At 45.0% G+C, this 14,873-nt stretch overlaps 1 protein-coding gene and 1 gene segment (V, D, J or C); one reads left to right on the top strand and one right to left on the bottom strand.

The window, feature by feature from the left end:
• The window catches only part of LOC126958568 (immunoglobulin heavy constant gamma 1-like), a 510,670-nt gene that overhangs the window by 287,439 nt on the left and 208,358 nt on the right, over positions 1 to 14,873 (bottom strand).
• LOC126958566 (disintegrin and metalloproteinase domain-containing protein 21-like) lies at positions 11,646 to 14,205 on the top strand. The gene has a single exon (XM_050796961.1). The coding sequence runs from the start codon at positions 11,779 to 11,781 to the stop codon at positions 13,975 to 13,977; it is 2,199 nt and encodes a 732-aa protein (XP_050652918.1). The 5' UTR covers positions 11,646 to 11,778; the 3' UTR covers positions 13,978 to 14,205.

Raw genomic sequence — 14,873 nt, 5'->3', positions numbered from 1 at the left:
CGAGTGCAGTGGTGCAGTCTGGGCTCACCACAACCTCCACCTCCTGAGTAGTTTGGATTACAGGTATGCATCACCACACCCAGGTAATTTTTGTGTTTTTGTATTTTTATTGGAGACAGGGTTTCACCATGTTGGCCAGGCTGGTCTTGAGCTCCTGACCTCAAATGATCTACCAACTTCAGCCTCCCAAAGTGCTAGGATTACAGGTGAGAGCCACTGTGTTTGGCCCCTTGCTCCTCTTTTAATGCAGGTGTGCATCATTATGAATTTCCCTCTTAGTACTGCTTTTGCAGTATCCCATGTTTCAATGTAGTACGTTTTCACTGTCATTTATTTCAAAATATTTTCTACCTTATCTTTTAAGTTTGCTTAGCTTACGCTTCTTTGTTAATTTTCAGTTTTTTCCCTATTATTGATTTCTGGTTTCAATCCATTGTCAGAAATGATACTTGATATGATTTCAGTCTTCTTAATTTTGTTGAGTCTTCTTTGTGACCTAACATGTGATGTAATTGCTCCTCAGCCTTTTGGCTGAGGTCATGTGTAGTACCTAGCACGTGATCTATCCTGAAGACCGTTTCCTGTGCATTTGGAGAGAATGCATGCTCTGCTGGACTTGAATTGAATGTTCTGTATCTATCTGTTAGGTCAATTCGGTCTCTATGGCTATTCACGTCTGCTGTTGCCCTACTGATTTTCTGTCTGTATGTTCTATCTATTGATGAATGTGGGGTGTTGAAATCTTCTAGTTGTATTGTATTGCTTTCTGTGTCTCCTCTCTGATCTGTAAATGATAGTTTTATATGTCTAGGTACTTTGATGTTGGATGCATTTGTGTGTGTGTGTATAACTGTGTCTTTCTGATAAGTGAAACTTCGTATCACATATAATAATTATATAAGACAAAGATCTTTGTCTTTTGTGAGAGCTTTTTACTTAAAATCTATTTTTTTCTGATATATATGTAGATACTCGCACCTCACTCTCTTTTGGTTAATGTTTGCATGAAATGTCTTCTTTCATTCCCTCTTTTCAGTTTCAGTGTATGTGTGTCCTTTAGTCTGACAGTCTTGAGTGATCTTCCAGGAGCAAGATGGCGGAATAGGACTCTCCAGTGATCGTTCCCTGCAGGAACATTAATCTGAACAATTATCTATGTCCAAAAATACTGTCACAAGAGCTAAGGAAGCCAAGTGAGAGATCCCCATACCTGTTTACAGTCTAAAAATAAGACACACTGAAGAGAATAAGAATAACAGTTTAGCATTACCTGTGTCACTCCTTTCCCAACACCAAGTAGCACAGTGTGGGGAGCGATGCTGTCTGATTGGGAGAAAAGAGAAGGAAGGAGCAACCACTGCCATTTTGTTGCCCATTTTCTGGCAGTTTTGAGACTCCTTTCTCTTTCTTTCTTTCTTTCTTCCTTCCTTCCTTTCTTTATTTTTCCTTCCTTCCCTTCCCTCCTTCCTTCCTTCTCTCCCTCCTTCCCTCCCTCCCTCCCTCCCTCTTTCCTTCCTTCCTTCCTTCCTTCTTTCTTTCTTTCTTTCTTTCTTTCTTTCTTTCTTTCTTTCTTTCTTTCTTTCTTTCTTTCCTTCTTTCTTCTTTTTCTTGTCTTTCTCTGCGGTTATGTGATTTACTCTGGTAGAATTTGTTGCTTCTGATTTTTAGTGAATCTGTTATAGGTAATTTGTGCTGTGGTCATCATGAGTCTTAGAAGAAACACATTACAGATATAAGAAGTTACTTAAAGGAGATGACAACTCAAATGAAAGAACAGAAACAAGCAAAGGCAAAAAAGACACGCAAAAATTCTACATTTGGACTCCATCCTCTGGGTTTCTCCATGTGCCTAATTTTACCAGTGGGTTTTATATTTATAAAAGTTTTGTTTTGTTCTTCAGTACTTTTTTCTTTCAGATTTAAGAACTCCCTTTAGCATTTCTTGTACGACGGGTCCGAGGGTGGTGAATTCTCTCATCTTTTGTATGTTTAGGAAAGTCTTTATCTCTTCTTTGAATTGGAGGGATAATTTGCTGAAGAAAATATTCTTGGATGGCAGATTTTTTTTCTTTTGAGCATTTAAAAAATTTCAATCCACTCCCTCCTGGCCTGTGTCATTTCCATTGAGAAGCCTGTTGCCAGAGGAATTGGAATGCCTTCATATGTTATTTGTTTCTTTCCTCTTGCTGGTTTTATGATCCAATTTTTGTCCTTGCCTTTGAAAAGTTGATTATTGTATGTCTTGTAGTAGTCTTATTTTTGTTGATTCTGTTTGGTGTTGTAATGCCTTCCTGTACCTGGATATTTATATCTTTCTCAAGTTTTGGAAATTTATCTGTTATTATTTCTTTAAGTAAGCTTTCTACACCTTACTCTTGCTCAGCTCCCTATTAAACAGCAAGAAGTCTTTTGAGTTCTTCCTTGTCTGATGGAGAATGGACTGATTTTTTCCAGCTGGATCACACACTTGTGCCACCCACTCCAGCCTGCTGGACCCAGCTTAAGCTATTTTTAGTGAAGGTGGAACCAGTCTTTACAGAAGGCTCAGAGAATGCCCAAGGCAGACTTGCATATCCTCGGCCTCCCTCAGCTGAACTTCACAAGGGAGGCCTGCAAGCACAGAGAAAACACACCGAGAGCAGCCCTGTGTGGGGCAGTCACAGGTGAGCCTGCTGCAGGAGGGATGCTCCCTCAATAGTGATGAGCAGGCACAGGCTTCATGGTGGGGATGCTGAGGAGGGACCCAGACATGGACTGGCTCCTCACCAGGGCCTACAGGAAGCGGATGAGCTACTTCTCATGAGCGGGAGTGGAGCTGCATTTCTATGACATTCTCTCTGCGGACACGTGTGTACTGCTCAGCAGGGCTCCTCCCTTCCCTGCCTCTGGATGTTAGGAAGGGCAGCTGGCAAAGGTACCCTGGGACTGGATGCTCAAGGCGTCTCTGCCCATCGGCCTTTCCTTTCCTTTCATGTGGACACTGCCTGGGAATCTGTCTGGATGAACTCTTACTAGCAGTGAAATCCAGTAAAGTCACAGAAAGGAAACTTGCACAAAGAAAGTGGCAATTCAGCTCTAGTCGGCTCTAGTACACTGGAGAGGGCTGTAGATCTCCACTGTCCTCTCCCAGAAGGCAAAGTGCCTGAGTAAAAGGAACAGAATTGCAGGTCTGTATATAGCCATGACTGGAACATGTAATTCTGGGAGTCATGAGCTCAGGCTGTCTCCTTTTCCATAACATCCCAGGGTCAGGTCACCCCAAGATGCCTCTCTGTAGGACCCCCGTGCAGTGTGGGAAGAGGGTAACAAGGTTCACTGCATCTGGAAGAAAAATATGGGGTCTTCCGGTGACAATGCTGTGACCTACCCTTGATGCTGCTACTGTGGTCTCTCCTCCTGTGGGGACAAGTGGTCCTAGGGATAGAGTCCCCATGTGCCCTGAGACAGCTCACCTGGAATGACCACCACAGATGAAAGAATCACTGCTCAATCTTATTTGAGTCTATGGTGAAAAGAACACTCAGACACTACCAGGAGGGCTTAGGACCCAGCGGGGGGCTCGAAACCAGGGGTCTCAGATGCCACCAACGCGGCTCAGGACCCACCAGGAAAGCTCAGAAACGAATGGAGCTCAGGACACCACCAGCGAGGCTCAGACAATACCAGGGCGGCTCAGACACCACCAGGGCAGCTCAGGCACCACCAGGGGGCGCTAAGGGCAGGCATAGGGGATCAGACTCCAGTAGGGTGGCTCAGACACCACCAGGGGGTGCTCAGACACCAGGGGACGATCAGCACCAGCAGGGGGCGCTCAGGACCTGGCTCAGGAGTAGATGAGAAGTGAAGCTGATGTTTCCTTTTTCTCCTTGGTGATTCCTTGTCCTGTCCTGCAAAAGTCTTGCTCAGCAGCTATTATTGTTTCTCCCCTGTAACTCCTTAGTTCCTCTCATCTGAAAAGGACTTAGAATAGAAATCCCATTTAACTTTTCACACTTCATTTTCAGTCTCCTTCTAGAAATAATATCTCAGTAAAATTGTAATAAGAAATAATGAAGCCACAGTCCACATGTTAGTACCATGCAAAGATTCGTATGATTTCTTCACTTTATCAGTTATGCCTTAGGAAACTCTTCCCTCAGTTCACTGTCTGGTATACACTATGGCGTTGTGTTTCACTTTCCTTTCATCTGTTTTGCAAGGAGATGAAGCACCATTTAATGGGATGTGTCCTCTTTTTCTGGTTGACTCCCCATGGTCTCCACCTCAGACGGTTTTGCCACCATCAATAATCTGTTAATGCCTTCAATCGCCCTTGCTATCCATGTAATGAAGCAATGAGTCCCTTGACTTCATCAACTAGTGTCTCCATGAGTCAGTTCACTTCTCTCCATTCTCACAAAGGACAGCCACGCTCAGGCCACTGCTTCAGAGCCTGCTGCAGCCTTGGATGGTAAACCTATTAAAAAGCCCCTGCTATTCAGAAAGAATGTATATTGGAAACTTAATCCCAAATTCAATAGTGTCCAGAGGTGGGAACTTTAAAAAATGATTAGGTCATGAGGGCTCTGCCCTCATGAAGCAATTAATGCCATTATTGCCAGAGTGGGTTACTCATTGAGGGAGTAGATTAGTTACTACAGGCCTGGGTTCCTCATTAAAAGATGAATTTAGCCCCTTTTCTCTCCTTCACACATGCTTTCCTGCCTCCCACATAGGTGTTACAGCAAGAAGGCCCTTGCAAGATACTAGCACCTTGATATTGGACTTCCTAGAACTGTGAGAACATAAATTTATTTTACTTATACATTAGCCAGTCTGTACTATTCACTCATTGCACCACAAAGTGGACTAAGACAAAGAAATCAGTATCAAGGGTTGGGGCTGTTGTTATAACAAATACCCCAAAATGTAGAAGAGGAAGTAGTAATGCACAGAGACTGGAATAATTTGGAGGATCAGACTATAAAAAGTCTACATTGCCCTGAATAGAACACGAGGGGTGATTCTTTTGAGCACTTGGAAGAAGAGAGCTGTGAGGAAATTCTGAAACTTCTTAGAGATTATTGAAGTGATGACCATTAGAATGTTGGTAGAACCGTGGACAATAAAGTCCGTTCTGATAAGGAATCAGAAGAAAAAGAAGAATAGCTTATCAGAAAATGGAGCAAAGGCTATCCTTGCTATAAAGTAGCAAAGAACATGGCTGAATTGTTCTCATCCCCAGGCCTTTCTGTAAGGTGGAAGTTCAGAGCCATGAACAAGGATATATGGTGGAAGAAATTTGAGGCAAATCTATGGCCTCACTTCTAGCATGCACTTTAGGATTCCTGTGTTCAGGCACAGCACTCCTTGACTGCCCATGCTGTGGCTCAGGAGGACCTAGGAGTGGCTCAAGCCATCACTTTAATGGTACAAATCATCAACTTCCATGGCATCCAAGTGTTGCTAATTCTGCAGGTGTGCAGAATGCAAGAACCACGAGGGCATGGCTTTCTCCACCTAGATTTCAAAGAATGCTGTGGACAGCCTAAGGTCTCAGGTAGTGAGTTGTTGCAGAGATGGAGTCACCACACTGGGCCCTTAGCACAATGCCAAACAGAAATGTGGATTCAGAGGCACAACAAAGAGTTTCCAGTCAGCCTAGGAGAGCTAGAGGGATGAGAGTCCCACCTGTGGGAACAGCTGAGTGGACTGAACCCAGCAAATCCATAGGGGCAAGACTGTCGGAGGCCTTGGGTGCCCATCTGCCACCCCAGCGTGCACAAGATGCAGTCAAGGAGGATGATTTTCCAGCTTTAAGGCTTAATGTTGTTTTCCCTGTTAGATTTTGGACTAGGCTCCCCTTCTCCTTGCCTATCTCTCCCCTTTGAAATGGGAATTTCTATCCCATACCTGCCCCATCGTTCACTGTATTTGAAAGTAGATAACTCGTTTTCACTTTATAGGCTCACAGATGGAAACAATTTGTATCAGGCTAAATTGTGCCTTCCGTCTCACTCATATCCGATTTAAATGAGACTTTGGACTTCATACTTTTGCACTGATGCTGAATGAGTTAAGACTTTGGAGATAATTGGGATGGAATGAATGTAGTGTACATTGTGATAAGGACATAAACTTTGGTATTAGGAATGGAATGCTATGGTTTAAATGTGTCACCCAAAGTTTAGGATTTGGAAAAAATCTTTAATGCAACAGTGTTGAGAGGTGGGACTTTCTTATGTGATTAGGTCATGAAGGCTCTGTCCTCATGAATGGATTACTGTCACTATCATGGGAGTGGGCTAGTTATTACAGGATTGAATTTCTAATAAAAGATGGTCTCCTTTCTCTCACAGACAAGTGGTCTCTTGCTTATCCTCCTGTGCTGTGAGATGACGCAGTGAGAAGGCCCTTTTTAGATGCCAGCGCCTTGATATTGGACTTCTCTGACTCAAGTACCATTAAGTATAAATTCCTTTTTTTAAAATATTGCCCATTCTCCATGTGGTGGGCATCTGTAGTCCCAGCTACTCGGGAGGCTGAGGTAGGAGAATGGTGTGAACCTGGGAGGCGGAGCTGGCAGAGAGCGGAGATCACGCCACTGCACTCCAGCCTGGGCAACAGAGTGAGACTCTGTCTCAAAAAAGAAAAAAAAAATTGCCCAGTCTCTGGTATTCTGTTATAGCAACACAAAGACAGACTGAGACTAAGACATTGTAACATGTGTGAGGTGATACCTCATCGTGGTTTTAATTTGCATTTCCCTGATGATTAGTGATGCTGAGTGTTTGAATGTCTTTATGTTGAGTGAAATAAGCCTAGTATAAAAAAATACTCCATGATCTCACTTATACATGCAATCTAAAAATGCTGAACTCAGAGAAGTAGAGAGTAGCATGTTGCCTACCAGGGGCTGGTGTCAGGAGCATGTGAAAGCTGAGACGTTGGTGAAAGGGTACAGAGTTTTGGTTAGACAAAAGGAATTCTTTTGAAGATCTATTGCACAGCATGGTGACCTCAGGGATATTAATGTACTACATATACTTGAAAACTGATAAGAGAGTAGCTTTTACACATTTACACCATAAAAAAAGCAGTATGTGAGGTGATGGACATGTTTATTTACTTGATTTAATAATTTCACAATGCACGCATATATCAAAACATCACGTTGTACCCCATAATATAATGAAATGCAATATATTTTTCTAGTAACTGTGATGCCTCTGTTTCTTCAACAAGAGTTTCTGGAGATTGTTTTTTCCTTGGACAATGTTTCCTCTCTGCTGTATTTACATAGTTTTCCTTTCCCACGGGTTGATTTAAGACAGTGGCAATTTATTTATTCTATATCTGGTAGTTTCACTGAGAAACTTACCGAATAGCCACTTGAAACCATCTGATGCCACCATCTGAAGGACACAGATTTTCTGAGTGTAGGCCACAAGCATATTTTAACACTTTTTAAATCGAAATCGGTGTTTAAATTTTGGTATTTTACAAAGGCTTCTTTGATTCCCTCCCAAGATCTAACCCTTGAATGTGTGAAAAGGCCTGGGACCCATGTTACGGTTGTGCTTGACATGACGGAGTCTGCAGAAATTCCTTTGGCTTTCTACATGGAGCTCAGCCAACGTATCAGTCAGTTCGCTAGGAGGTCAGAGTACTTCTCAAAGATCCTCAGTGTGTTGTTTCATTTTGAGAGGTTTCCAGCCGTCGTGAGACATCTTTTGGTTTTAAAATCATCACAAACTTGTTTATGATTCCAAAAACATACCTACTATCTGTCCATATGTTTGTTCTGTGGCTTTTGATTTGCTAAAATGCTGTAATAACTGCAATAAGTTGTACCATCTGGATTAATTTTCACCTCAGATGGAAGAGTGTATTTTAAGACAAAGATAAAATAGTAATAGTACATTCTCCTTGTTATATCCAGTTCTATATTTTCAGCTATGGTCTGTCAATAAATCATGTTATGTCAGGGTCCTTAATGGAGTGCCTGAACATCTAAGGAAGGTACAAAAATTTCCCTAATTAAGATACAAACCATGGTGAACACAAGCTTGCTATGCACCCATGTCTCCTGTCTGTCTCACTATGCACCTGACACTCATTTTAACCTCACCAGGAAGTCAGTGAATTCTCAGATCAGTTTATTGTAATGCCTCTAGGTAACTATGTGTGGCAATTTCAGGCAGAAACAAAGAAAAATCTTCACCAGAGAATCTAATACAGAAGAAAGAGAATTTAATACAGAAGAATTAGATTTTCAACAGAGAATCTAATACAGAAGAAAGCAAGTGACCCTGGGCTTGCTTTCATAAAAGCAGCATGCACCAGGCAGTTGATTCTCTTGGCTGCCGGCACTGGCACAACCAGCATGCCACCTTCATCCCCTAAATAAGCTACATCATGCGTGGATAGGCTAGCAGCATTCCCGAGGTCATATGCAGATGCAAGGCCAACAGGTAAATGGGAAGACTGCAATGCTTCTTCTCTCCTCTGCTGAAGAATGGCTCAAGAATGGCTTCTTCAGATCCTCCCCTCTGCCGCCCTCACCAGCACTGTACCATGGGTCCACAGAAATACAAAATCCCTGATGGGAAAAACGAGTCTGGATCAACGGGACTGGCGGTTTCTCACTGAGGAAATGTGAGGTCAGCTTCTAGGATGGGCAATTCAGGAAATTATCCAGCAGTTTTGTAATCGATGGCTATGGAAAAATGAGCCGTTGGGATGATTAATGACTCACATTCCATTATTCCAAGTGAGAAACGGACATCACAGTTCGCCATAACTAAATTTTCATAACCTAAATTGATTACTTTACATTTCTTCCTACATCCTCTCTTAAGAATTTTTAACCGTGAATGTGTCTTACCTACATTCCCAATATTTAAAACTGGGCTTTCAAGAGATTCTAGAGAATTCGAGGACTAAGAACAGTGAAACTTCTGTATGTTCAGCAGCTCCCAAAGCAACACAGAATTACCCAGGAACACTGTTCTGTGCTTCAGCATAATTCAGCTTCTATATTTCCTAATGGCTCCAATAGTGACCCTCCATTCCCATCAAACATTTGGCCTCCCCTTTCTCTACGTGCCCTCCATTCATAGATTATACTCTCAGCTCTTTCTGAGTATCGTAAAAGCCAGCAGACGGACACTCCTGATCTCCTGAACATGAAACCCAGCACTCTCATGTGATCGGCTCCTCTCGGCCCGGTGACTCCAAAGGCATCTCATTTAAATAATTACCATTTTTTCCCTTCTGTAACAAAGTGTTTCTTTCCATTGTGCCTTCCCATGAGCATTTTAATGTAATTTATGGTCCAGCCACAGATTTTAATACACACAAATGCCACAACCTCCTTCTAGTCCTAGAGACCTGATTAATTCTTCTTTGGGGATGAGCACACCCAGGAAACACATCCCCATTCACATAAACACGGGCACAGCGATGACGGGTTCTTCTGTGAGCGAGAGTTTACAGCATCCTCCCTCCAACTCCAACGGGCCCCTGAAGACCAAGACACGCTCTTTCACACCTGTGCAAGCTCCGGCCCAGCGACGGCCGGCCCAGCGACGGCCTGCTGAGGAATGGCTCACCTGGGTCCAGGTGCTGGGTTCATCTCTTCCCCTCTCCTGTCCCAAAGCGGGTCCATCACCCTGCTCAGGTCTGAAAAGGAGGGTCCAGGTTTCTCTGGCCATCCGACTTTTTCAATGTATAGAAGATCTCCTGTTACCTACTGTATTCATTTTATATAACAAAATACCACATATTGAATGGCTTACAATACAAAACCGATTTCCTCACAGTTGTGGAGGATGAAAGCCTAAGATCAAGCTGCCAGCTGGTGGGTTTCCTCTGAGGTCTCGCTCCCTGGTGTGCAGACGGTGCCTTCCTGCTGTTCTGTGGTAACATGACCATCCGTCGGGGCGTGTGCACCGTCCCTCCTGCTTCCCCTTCTTATAACAACAGTCAGATTGCATTAGGGCCCCACTCCAGAAATATCACTTTAACTTATTCATCTCTTTAAAGGACAATCATCCAAGTATGATTTCATTCTGAAGGACCAAGGGTTGGGACTTCAACACATGAATTTAGGAGGGACACAGTCTCCCATAGCAGAATTCTTCAGGGAGGTCAAATATCCTCCTTCTCCTCCCTGTGAAAACCCTGAAGGGGCAGGGAAAGGGCGTCCAAACTGCACACTCATAGAGGGGAAAACGGCTTCATCCATAATTGTACATCTGTGGTAAAATGGCGGGATTCAAAGGGATGGAAGATGGGAGTACGGGACATTGGAAGACAAAGTGCCACACAACACAGCCTTCGAAACACACCACGGTCACGTTAAGTTTAAATAGAGTGACCACATTTGCCAGGAAAGGTAAATATTTACACTTTTGAGGAAACAGTAATTTGTGTTTCTGATAACGATCTGGCCTTGGATTTTCCCTCCCCTCATAAGCAATGACAGAATTGGCAGAAATATGCGAAATATTTGTTCTCAGATATGAGACACCCACAGAGGGCCCCCTGTGTCCTTCCCTGAGAACTGATTGGCTCGTGCATCTGAAGAAATGACCAAAGACCAGGAGAGAACCACACAGAAGCATCGGAGGGGCAGCACCTGGGGCTCTCATGGGGTCAGGAATAGCGTCTGCCCCCAGTGGATGGACTAAGTAAAAAGTACCCTAATTCACAAGGGTTTTACACAGCACAGAAGAAAGAGTTACCCTATTTCAACTGTTGATCTTGTGAACCCAGGAACTCTGAGACAGATCTCAGTTAATTTAGCAAGTTTCCTTTGCCAGAGTTGAGGACACGCCTGTGACACGGCCTCAGGAAGTCCTGATGACATGTGCCCAGGGTGGTCAGGCACAGCTTGATTGATGCACTTCAGGGAGACATGAGACACCAGTGAATATAAGTAAGAAGGACATTAGTTCCACCCAGAAAGGCTGAGACAACTCAAAGCAAGTCCTCCCCACTTAGGGCTTCCAGGTCACAGGTAGGTGAGAGACAGATGGTTGCATTCTTTTGAGTTTGTGATAAGTGTTTGCAGAGGAGGCCTTCAGAATATGCGTCTATCTTTGTGACCAGAGGGACAGCTTTAAATAGACTGGGAGGCAGATTTTCCCTGAGTGGTTCCCAGCTTGACGGGGCCCAGGATATTTTCCTTTCACAATCTGGTAACTTCAAACAAAACTTCAAAACCAAAACAAAACGAAACAACAACAAAGAGAATAAGACATGGGTACTTACTAAAACGAGAAAAACATTCAACCCGCAAGGAAAGTATTGACAGTGTCTACCTCCACATGGCAACGGAGTAAGCAATGTGACCCACAGAAAGGAGCAATATTAACCCACAGAGCGACCGAGAATAACACGCCTGATGCGAGGGCATTGAACACATCATTGTGTTTTGCAGATTCAGAAAGCAACAGAAAAGTTTGACGGTGGTAAAAGAGACACAGCCCTGCTTCCCTCTCCCTTTTCCCTTCCCAATGAATCCTCACAGCCAGGACCCTCAGCCTCATCCTGTGTGCAGCAGCTGCCATCCTCTCTGGGTCCACCCCTGCCCCGCCCTGGGACTGTTACCTCATTCCCTCCCGGAGCCCAGGTGCCCCCAGGGTGTGGTGCAGGAGCCTGGGGAGGTCCTTTGTTCTATGTCAGGGTCGCCCTGGGAGGGACGCAGCCACCGTAGCTGGTTGGGGCCTGGCTTCCCCAAGGACAGTCCTTTCCTTTCCCACTCTCTTTGGATGACTATCCCTGGGCTGGGGCATGAGGCCAGCAGAGGCGCGGGTCACCCTTAGGGCCCCCGTCTTGCTGCTGGGGCTCTGGGCACTCCTGGCTCCAGTCTGGTGTTCTCAAGGCCGTCCCTTGTGGCACTACGCATCCTCTGAGGTGGTGATTCCCAGGAAGGAGACGCACCATGGCAAAGGCGTTCAGTTTCCCGGCTGGCTGTCCTACAGCCTGCGTTTTGGGGGTCAAAGACACGTCGTTCACATGCGGAGAAAACACCTTCTTTGGCCCAGACATCTGCTGATGACAACTCAGGATGACCAAGGGGCCTTGCAGGTGGATGACCCCTACATCCCTCCAGACTGCTACTACCTCGGCTACCTGGAGGAGGTGCCTCTGTCCATGGTCACCGTCGACACCTGCTATGGGGGCCTCAGAGGCATCATGAAGCTGGACGACCTTGCCTACGAAATCAAACCCCTCCAGGATTCCCGCAGGTTTGAACATGTTGTTTCTCAGATAGTGGCCGAGCCCAACGCAACGGGGCCCACATTTAGAGATGGTGACAATGAGGAGACAGACCCCCTGTTCTCTGAAGCAAATGACAGCATGAATCCCAGGTTATCTCCTTCGCTGTATAGTTCTCATAGAGGCAATATAAAAGGCCACGTTCAATGTTCCAATTCATATTATCGTATATATGACAATATTACAACTTGTTCCAAAGAGGTGGTCCAGATGTTCAGTGTCATTGACAGCATTGTTCAAAATATTGATCTGCGGTACTATATTTATCTTTTGACCATATACAATAGTCGTGACCCAGCCCCTGTGAATGACTATCGATATCGTAGTCCAATACTTAACTATTTTAGAAGAACCTTTTTTGATACTTTTCGTGTTCATTCATCCACACTACTTATTAAAGACGCGCCACATGAATCTAACTATGAACCAAGAAGATATAGCTTCTGTTCATATTTAAGCCTTATACACATTGGTACTCTAGACAGACATTATTTATTGGTAGCCGTCATAACAACCCATATACTGATGAGAAGTTTGGGTGTGGCTTATGATTATAAATACTGCACATGTCAGAGAAGGACCTCCTGCATTATGCAGCGATATCCTGGGATGACAGATGCATTCAGTAACTGTTCTTATGGACATATACAAAATTGTTTTGTAAGTACAGGCCGGTGTATTTTCGAAGCACTCACTCCAGTGTATAACGAAACCATGACAACGGTTCTCTGTGGAAACCTAATCGTGGAAGGGAAGGAGGAATGTGACTGTGGCTCCTTCAAGCAGTGTTATGCCAATCATTGCTGCCAAAGTGACTGTCACTTCACACCGGGGAGCATCTGTCATCTAGGAGACTGCTGTACAAACTGCAGCTTCTCCGCACAAGGGACTCTCTGCAGACCTATCCAAAATATATGTGACCTTCCAGAGTACTGTCATGGGACCACCTTGACATGCCCCCCAGACTTTTATTTGCAAGATGGAACCCCGTGCACTGAAGAAGGCTACTGCTATCATGGGAACTGCACTGACCGTAATGTGCTCTGCAAGGCGATCTTTGGTGTCAGTGCTGAGGATGCTCCTGAGGACTGCTATGACATCAATCTTGAAAATCACCGATTCGGACATTGTACTCGAGCACGAACAGCTATCGCCTATGAGGCTTGTGCATTAATAGATAAGTTTTGTGGAAGACTGCAGTGTACCAACGTGACCCATCTTCCCCGGCTGCAGGAACATGTTTCATTCCATCACTCAGTGAGAGCAGGGTTTCAGTGTTTTGGATTGGATGAACACCGTGCAACAGACACAACTGATGTTGGACATGTGATAGACGGCACTCCTTGTGCTGATGGAATCTTCTGTAATAACAGCCAGTGCAATGCAACTATCACTTCACTGGGCTATGACTGTCACCCTGAGAAGTGCAGTCATAGAGGGGTCTGCAACAACAGAAGGAACTGCCATTGCCATATAGGCTGGGATCCTCCACTGTGCCTAAGAAGAGGTGCTGGTGGGAGTGTCGACAGCGGGCCACCTCCAAGAAGAACACGTTCGGTCAAACAAAGCCAGCAGTCAGTGCTGTATCTGAGAGTGGTCTTTGGTCGTATTTACACCTTCGTAATTGCACTGCTCTTTGGGATGGCCACAAATGCGCGAATTCTCAGGACCACCACAGTTGAGAAAGTGACAGTTACTGACCCAGAATAAGACTAAGTCAGCCTCCCGACCCCGGTAAAGATACAGAGAATATAACAGCAAAATCTATGGAACAGGATCACTGAGGGGGATGCCAAAGCTCAAGTCCACACTTCTTGAAGTCTGCAGGAGGCACAGGGTCCTGTCTCACATCATGGGGAAACGGGAGGTGTTGGCTTCTGTCTCAGGTTCTTGTAGTTCACTGATGCTCACTCTGGAATAAATCTTCAAGAACACGTATTGGTGCTCTCCACATTTTCTTAGACTCTGTTGGGAGCCCAAACTTGGCCAGAGCCTCTGGTCTGGAGAGACCTAAGTGAGCAGGCAGGTCTTGACGTGAGGTTGCTGGTCCCAGAATTAACAGAATTTACCACCAGCTCCTTACAGGGCCCCTTCATGACATTTCTCCAGAAGTGAGCTCCAGAGCAATGAGCCTCCTCACTTCCCCGGTAATCTGTCCTTCTCTGAGCCTGAAGTCAGTTTAGGGTGACCCAGGGCTACTCCCTGTTCCCTGTCTCTCCCTCACGGGGATGCTGTGGGTTTTGCAGTGAGAGGGATTTGGGTTCAAATCCCCCACCAAGCAAATCCCCCTACCTGGGGCTGAGCTTCCCGTATGTGGGAAAATGAATTCCTGAGGTTGATTGCTGCATGCAATGAAATTCAACTAGAAAAATAGGCAGAGGTGCGGGGCAAGCTCTCTGGCATTCAGTGTGAGCTGTGTGAGTGGCAGCTGCCCCTCCCTTCCCGCCCCACATTTCCTCGAACTGAAACGGGAAGGGAAGCTGAGTATGTTGTGATGAGGAAGAGAAACCAGGCTTGTAGCAGCACAGGCTGGTCCGGGTGAAAACAGGGCTAGTTGTGTTGCTAAGTTGTGTTGCTAAGTTATTGTAAAGGAACGTGGAAGTTAA

This window comes from Macaca thibetana, chromosome 7 (assembly GCF_024542745.1).
Source record: "Macaca thibetana thibetana isolate TM-01 chromosome 7, ASM2454274v1, whole genome shotgun sequence".
Classification (NCBI taxonomy): Eukaryota; Metazoa; Chordata; class Mammalia; order Primates; family Cercopithecidae; genus Macaca; species Macaca thibetana.
This window is presented reverse-complemented; position numbering and strand designations above follow the sequence as displayed.

Coding starts and splice junctions, on each gene's coding strand:
- LOC126958566 (XM_050796961.1), top strand. CDS start 11,779: ATGAGGCCAGCAGAGGCGCGGGTCACCCTTAGGGCCCCCGTCTTGCTG.